This window comes from Callorhinus ursinus, unplaced genomic scaffold (assembly GCF_003265705.2).
Source record: "Callorhinus ursinus isolate GAN/ISIS: 27379988/994484 unplaced genomic scaffold, GSC_fseal_2.0 scaffold111, whole genome shotgun sequence".
NCBI classification, from domain to species: Eukaryota; Metazoa; Chordata; class Mammalia; order Carnivora; family Otariidae; genus Callorhinus; species Callorhinus ursinus.
Window position 1 is genome coordinate 648,223 of NW_027397173.1, and position 7,414 is coordinate 655,636.

A 7,414-nucleotide genomic window follows, 5' to 3' on the forward strand; every position below is an offset into this window, starting at 1 on the left:
TTAAAAAAAAAAAAAGAGTATTTAAAAAAAAAAAAAAAAAAGTCAATGACCCAACTACACAAACTGCCATTCTGAAGCTGGGACACTCAACTGATTTTAAGTGGCCTAAAGTCTTTTAACCCAAAAAAAATACAAAGTATCTATATGGTAAAGCAGGGCTGTTTACAAGTACAATTGACAGGAATGACTGATCCTGTGGTTCTTTTAAAAGCAGAATCCCAAGAGAGACAAATGCAAAGGTGCATGGTGCGGCTGCATTGCACACATCATTCGGGTAAGGTCCAACAAGGAAGTCCATGTCCTTGAAAGGGGGCTGATGTAATCACTCTTCCCCCAGCCCAGCAGAAGTGCAGTCCCTTAGGGGAAACTGCATTGTAAAATCTTTCACCACTGAGCTGTCGTTAACAAAGGTGGTGACATTCTGGCCAAAGTGCTACTTTACCTTTTCCTTACCTAACACATCCTTCTCATTTGTCTAAGACTCCTATACTATAAACTCTCCTATACCACACTGTAGCTTACATTTTTTTAATGTAAGGTAACTTTTTAATGTAAGGTTAACCTTTCACACAATAGCAAAAGGCTCACTGATCCCCAGAAGAAAAAGTCCAGCCAGGACTGAAAGCAGGTGCTTCCAGCTAGAAAGACAGCCAGAAATTGGGAGCCAATACTTGCCAGAGTTCTAGTGAATGCCCTCTTACAATCCAGTCTAAAAAGCTGAAGAAAAATTCAGAGGCCATCCAGTCAGTGCTCCCAAAGGTGGCCAGTCCCTGGACTGCCTACACCAGATGACTGGGGCATCTTTAAACAAGGCCCAGGAATTCTGATTGTGCAGGCCAGTGTGGGCCTGGGGACCCTTTTTCTCGTGCTCCCCAGTTGTTCCCGATGTGCTAGATACCCCCAACCTCGTCCAACTCCCCAACCGGTGGCAGATGTCCATCATCCCCCTGGCTGATCATGAGACACAGCCTCTACTGGAAAGTTCTATGGTCAAGTTTTACAAACACTTAAACTCCTTGAGCAGTGCTGTCCAACAGAACTCTCGGCAATAACAGAAACACAGCAACCACTAGCTACGTGTGGCAGCTGAGCACCTGGAATGGGGCTAGCACGTTATCTAAATGAGCCAAAGACGGCCACTGTGCATTGGCCCTACGTTGTTTGTTTCACTGCAGGCTGAGACCCATTAGCTCAAAAGGCCCACTGGCACCAAACTCAAACTTTTACATACCTGGTTATTTTTAAAATAGCCAAACAAGCAAAGTTTTAGCCATTTAGAGTCTGCCTGCTTTGCATACTCTGTAAACTTCGCCACTGGCAGTTACCCATTGATAAGACAGGGCCTGGAACTTTTAAGGCCCTGAGCTGCTGCCGCTGCTGCCCCTGGAGCTCTCTGACCCAGAGACTCACCTAGATAGAGGAGGCCCCTCTTCTCCCCCCCTCACTCCCCTCCCCTTCTGGCCTGTGGCCCCCGGCTCCTGCCATGAGAGATTGCTCCCACATGCAAACCTGTCCAAGTGTCACCCAATAAAGCTCATGTGTGCCACTACCACCTCATAGTCATTTTTTTTCCTTGATCAGCCCCCCAAATCCCTCAAACTCCCTACACAGAGCGAATGAGGAACTGAATTTTTACTATTAGTCCAATTAATTTAAATAGCTACATATGGCAAGTAGCTAGCACATCAGACAGCACAGCTTTGGCTCATTTAATATTCCTTCACACACAGCATTTAATAATCAACTACACTCATGTGCCAGGTGCTATCCAAGGCCCTGAGAGGACAACAATTAAATAAAGTTTCCTGCCCTCTGCATATTCTAGTAAATAAGCAGATACCAGACAGTGACAAATACAATGAAGAAAAATACAGCAGGATCAGGATACAGGAGGAAGGGGAGGCTGGCCACACACACAGGGGTCAAAGCAGATGACCTCTGAACAGAGACTTCAGTGAAGGTGGGGAAAAAATCAAATACCTGGGGCAAAGCAATGCAAGCAGAGGTAACACAGTAGGACTCAACAAGAACTTGGCACGAGTGAAGAATACATTCTTTAAGGGGTTGTTTATCTTTAAGCCCCCATTCCCAAACCTTGGCCACAGAGACAGAATGGCCATGGCAGGCAGGCAGGCAGGCAGGCTGAGACATGGTGAGCGAGGGGAAGCTGCTGGAACAGGTCTGGCCCACAGCCAGGGGCAGATCCAACAGGCCCTGAAAGCCAGGGAAGTGCCGGCCAGTGTGCAGGGGGGGGGATGTCCATGAAGGCTACAGTATAAAGCAGTTCCCTAATTCTTTTACTTGGGGGACGATGGCTGCTCGGGTCACCTCATGCAACACGTTCTAAGAAAGACACTTTCCCTTTGCTTGCACTGACTGGGCCCAGATGTGTGCCCTCGGGATGAGCAAACCTTTGACCTCCCAGATGCCTGCAATCACACCACCCTTCATGGGCAAAGCATCCCCAGTCCTGTAGGAGTCCTTCAGACGGTGGGGCTTGCAGAACTTTCCTGGTTGTCTTAGAGTTTGTCAAAATTCCCCACAAGATGTGGTGCCCAGAGCTCAAAGCAAAGCTCTAGTCTAAACCATAACTGTCACTCCACAAAAATGGCTTTAATCGCCGTAACTGAAAAACCAGGAGATTTCACATAAAAATCTGGGTTTCCAGCTTCTCTTGAAGAAGCAGAGATCTATGAAACCTGTGAAAAGGCTACAGGGCAGGTGCACGGGGCTTTCCACTCTTCAGACAGACACACACGCTCCTCTTCTCCTGGCCCCACACCTGCTCCAGACCTTACAACATCAGGATTTTGTAAGAACTAAACCAAATGACGGATGCACGTGGCAGTGCTAAGAACAGGGTCTGGAACAAGAAAAGTGCTCCATAAATGACAGGTAGCAGGAGTGCTGCTCTCCTGGAGACATCTGAGTCTGTGACTGTCTGGCAGTGGGACTTCTGTACCCAAGCTCTGGGCACATTTATTTTCTTCCAAGGTTCATTCCCGCAACCTCACAGTCACCTATAATTCTGCCTTTCCTCCAGGTTTGCCCCCTGCCTCACCTTAACTTAAACAAAGGACACTCCATTTATTCCTATCCATTTTCACTGACAAAGTGCTGCACATTCCCATCATATTCTCTTTCCCAATCTGTGCTGACACATCGAGGAAGGCCAGCAACTTCCCTTCCAGATGCAGTTTGGGAAATCAACTTGTTTGCTCCAATCCCTTGGAAGAGCCCAAAGTGATGCTCACCTCCTTGAGGACATCTGCACCCTGAAATTTCCTACATTTCTAAGGCCAAGAGAGCAATCATGTCGATACAAAGGAGTTGGCAATAACTGCTGGCTCAGCTTTGTTTTGCAAAATCCTCTGTAACTTCACCAGGCAAACCTAAAATGTGTTCTCCACCCCCTTCTGCATATAGGACATCAGGGCCTCGAGTTCCAGACCGTGGAACAAGACTAATGACTCCATGAGATCAAAAACAACCTGTGATTTTGTGGAAAACTTATTAGCCACAGATCGATGGACCAGAGCCCCAGGTGTCAAGGTGACCCCTGAAACCTGAGAAAGTCAAATAGCAGCAAGCCCAGTCTTTAACTGATTGCACCTTGAATTTGTTGGTTTCTCACATTCCTTTAAACTGGGGCTCCCTGACTATATATGTCTTCATTCATTTTAGCATTGAAAATAAGTTAGAAACAAGTTAAGAGAGCCATTTGAAACACACACCCAAGGGGAGGGATGAGAAGAAAATGCTGATTCCTGACTCCTCATGACCACAACTTTATGATGGCCCCATCTGTCTCTCCACCTTGCCTTCCTTACTCTTCAGTCCTAAAAAGGGAAAAGGAAAATGAATGTAGTAGAGATTCTTATTTAGCTTAAAATCCTTTAGTTTATTGAAAAAGCAGCAGTTAAATTTCCAATATATTCACTCTTCAATCCTTAACAGTTATACAGAGACATTAAACAGCTATTCTCTCTTCCCAGACTGAACTACGTTCCAAAAGAGAAGGAATAGTATCAGTGTTACAATCCTCCTGATAGAGTTTGCAAAGCATTTGGAGAAACTGATGCCAAATAATAATTATAAATTTGCACTAGTATGTTAAAGTGATAGCCCATCTATATTCCACACTGAATAAAAGGACTTAATGACCACATTCCCCATTATAGCTTAAATATAGAAATTCAAGAACTTTGGCATAAAACCTTATTTCCAAAGCATAATTTTAAAAATATGCTTCTCAATCACTGTCCAGCTGCCAATGCTATCCGTATTCATTCATTTCTGCATCTCTTTTGACTCCATAACTCTAACTTTATATAAACCACTTCACTCACACAGACCTCAGTGACCTCAGCAGACAAACAGAGCTAACAACACATTTCATGTCAAGAGTCAGGAGATTAGCTAAGGTATCACTGGGTGTCCCTTCCACTAAAATCTACTGTCCTACTTCTGTTCTCTTGACTGAACAACATATCATTCAAGGTCTTCTTTTTCCTGCTTAGCTCATCTAAAGTTTACTCTATAGTTGTCAGATTTCTACTTCCTTCAGATTCCTTTAATTCACCCACTATATACAATGCTTTCTGCCGTACAGTGAACCCTCAACTTTTAAGGTAAATCAAGAAGACAGTGAGGTACCAGAAATGACCACAAAAGAAATGAAAAATAGAACTGCATCAGAAAAATAAGAAAAACAACTACAGAGTTACAATAATAAATGTAGAAAAAGTGAAAACTCACTTTGAAAAAAGAGACCATTACAGATATATAGAAATGGGATCAAATACATAAGAGAAAGAGAAACACGGGAAAATAAGAACAATGTTCATGGACAGGGAAGTCAAGAAAATGTCTTAAATACACACAGTTTTGTAAAAGGCACAGTGGAAAAGAACAGCAGCAGATGATGATTCTGTAATATCCAATTCATCCTGCCATTAAGTGAGAGATCCCACAGAGAAACTGAGAAACAATGTAATTAAATCAGCCCCTCTGCCTTGCACTCAGGAGTGTCAGAGAAGCCCAACCAACAAGTGCCCTCAGGTGTATCTATATGCCCTGGTTTTCAACACACTGCCCCTCAAGGCAAACTCAGAGCCACCGGCTCTTTCACTTCCCATGTAGAAGTGTGCGAGCAAGCCTTGTTTTCGTGGTTTCTGGTAATAAAGCACTGTCAGTCCTTGCATGTCCATTCTAAAAGGCTCCTCAGTCATCGGCAGACCATGACTTAACAATATCCACAATCACTTGTCCTGGTTTGCACTGAAAGTCCTACGTCTTTGGAAACCTCTGAGTTTATTCAGCATATTACTGACATTTCCACCAGCCCCGGGAGTCAAATATTACCAAAATCTCTTCTCTGCAAATTGCCTTTCTAAAGCAAAACACTCCTCTCTGCTACAGCCCTCCGTCAAGTGTGGTCCTCTTATTATCATCAGTGAATACCCAGTCTGTTCCCACAAAAACTAGCCCTCATTATGTACCACACCCCTAGGCACACCGATAAATACTTCCAATATTTCTATCAACTTATAAGTCAATCAGTTCCACAACTTTGAGGTTGGTCTGCACAGGGCCTCTTGGTTCTCCCTAAAAATTCACAAGAGACTCAGGAGACAAAATTAAAGACAGAAGTTTAAGTATTATATTTTTAAATGTATGTTTAAGGATCCTGCTTCAGTTTTTAGCTAACAAAACATAGTATATGTAAATTCTGTAAGGTTCAGAGAAGCGAAGGCCAAAAATCCGAGATTTTTTTTATTAGGTAGGTATCAACTAGTTTCCTATGCTTCTCCGTCCCAATGAGGAAAAATGTGCAAGCCTAAATTCTCACAAAAGTTGATTAACAATGTCACTTCTTGTTCTCTACTTTTTCCTGAAAACCACAATGAAACTCATCACACAGCGAGAGGTGGGAAGGTGCAGAAGAGCAGGTGCAGAGAGGCCAGCTCTTCGCTGGAACACGAGGAGCGACCCAAGCATGCTTTCGGACTTCCTTTCAGCACAGTGAGAGCGGGGGACTGGGAAGACCTAGGACCGTGGCGAGGTGGCAAGGTGGTCCTCCCTCGGGGGATCGGGTACGCCAGCAGGAAAGATGGGGGGGGGAGGGGACGAGGGAGCTAGGGAAAGGCGAGGAAGCAACAGCTCTGTAAGCTGGGGAAGGAATGAGGGGCAGAAAGGGGCAGATGCGGATTGAGGCGGTCTCGGGACCCCAAGAGCCAGGGAAATTGGCTGAAATTGGGCGCAGGGTGCACCCAAGCCTCAAGGACCTGGCAGGTGGATCCGCTTGGTCGGAGCCCGTTTCCTCCCCTATAAAATGAGTATTGCCCGGGGAATTAAATGGGATGGCGCCTGCGGCGCGCTTGGCAACGCATTTACCCAACTGCTGTTATTGCCGTCCCAGTGGTTAGGGAGGGTCGACCCGGCCATTCGCGGCCCACGGCCAGGGGCCCGGCCTACCTGCCGTCCTTGGCCTCGGGGGCCTGGCCATTGTCCGTGACGACCTGCGGCCGCAGCGGCCGCCGCTGCCGCAGCCCGTCCGCCTCGCTCATGGTGCGAGTGCCACAGCCCCTAACCCCGTCACTAACCGGGAGGGAGCAGGGCCGGCTCTGCGCCCGCCCGCCGCCCCGGCCCGCCCACATCCGGGCCCCGCCCCGCCCTCGGCCCCGCCCCGACCGCGCGCGGAAGTGACGTCGCTGTCCCGCCCCTACTGGCAACTGGCACGGAGGCTCCTAGAGCGTGTCTGGGCGGCACTTCCCGGCGAGTGCCAGTGGGCGGACGCTCGGAGGGCCCTAAGCCAGTGCGGACGCTTCCGAGGCCCCGGAACGCGCGTGGTCTAACCCCGGGCTCGTCCAGCCCAGCGCCTGCGCTTCCTGCGTTCCTTTATTGCTGGCGGTGGGACCGCAGTAATCGTTAGGCGCATAATGGTGCAAATGGGCGGTGCTGGGCTGAGGTTTTGGCCGTTTGTGTGGGTAGAAGATGGCCCTGCTTGTTAAATGACAAAGACCCGGTTCGTATAGGCGGGGTAAAAAAAATAACGAGTTCGTACTGGAGGCCTACGAGGGCCGTAATGCCCACCTGAAAATCGTGACCCTTTACGAAACAGATCCTGTTAAGAGGAAAATTTGGGAAATATGCTGCCGTTTGGATTAAAGCCATTGAGTATTAAATCTTTTTGCTACAACCAAATATTTGACAAGGTTTGTGAGAGGGTTACCCTTAGAAGTAAAAGGGGGTATATAGAAATCATTAATTACAACAAATAAGGTCTAAGCACGAAGTGATCATTCATTTAACAGTATTTTAGTCAGCTAGGTATATTTCTAGGTGCTGGGAGGTGATGGTGAGCAAGCCACAGACAAGCTCGCTCACTTAACTGAAATTAAACTAGTGAGAG

The 7,414-nt window shown here is 46.8% G+C and overlaps 1 protein-coding gene across 4 annotated transcripts in view; it reads right to left on the bottom strand.

Moving 5' to 3' along the window:
* The window catches only part of APMAP (adipocyte plasma membrane associated protein), a 33,805-nt gene extending 27,169 nt beyond the window's left edge, over positions 1-6,636 (bottom strand). For 3 of the 4 annotated variants that reach the window (XM_025876967.2, XM_025876965.2, XM_025876964.2), the window contains exon 1: positions 6,478-6,636. In XM_025876967.2, the coding sequence (XP_025732752.1) occupies positions 6,478-6,569 (92 nt within the window). In that variant the 5' untranslated portion in view covers positions 6,570-6,636. Of the gene's footprint in view, positions 1-3,734; positions 3,840-6,477 lie in introns of all 4 variants that reach the window. The other variant, XM_025876966.2, reaches the window with a different exon arrangement.
* Positions 6,637-7,414: the final 778 nt, after the last annotated feature.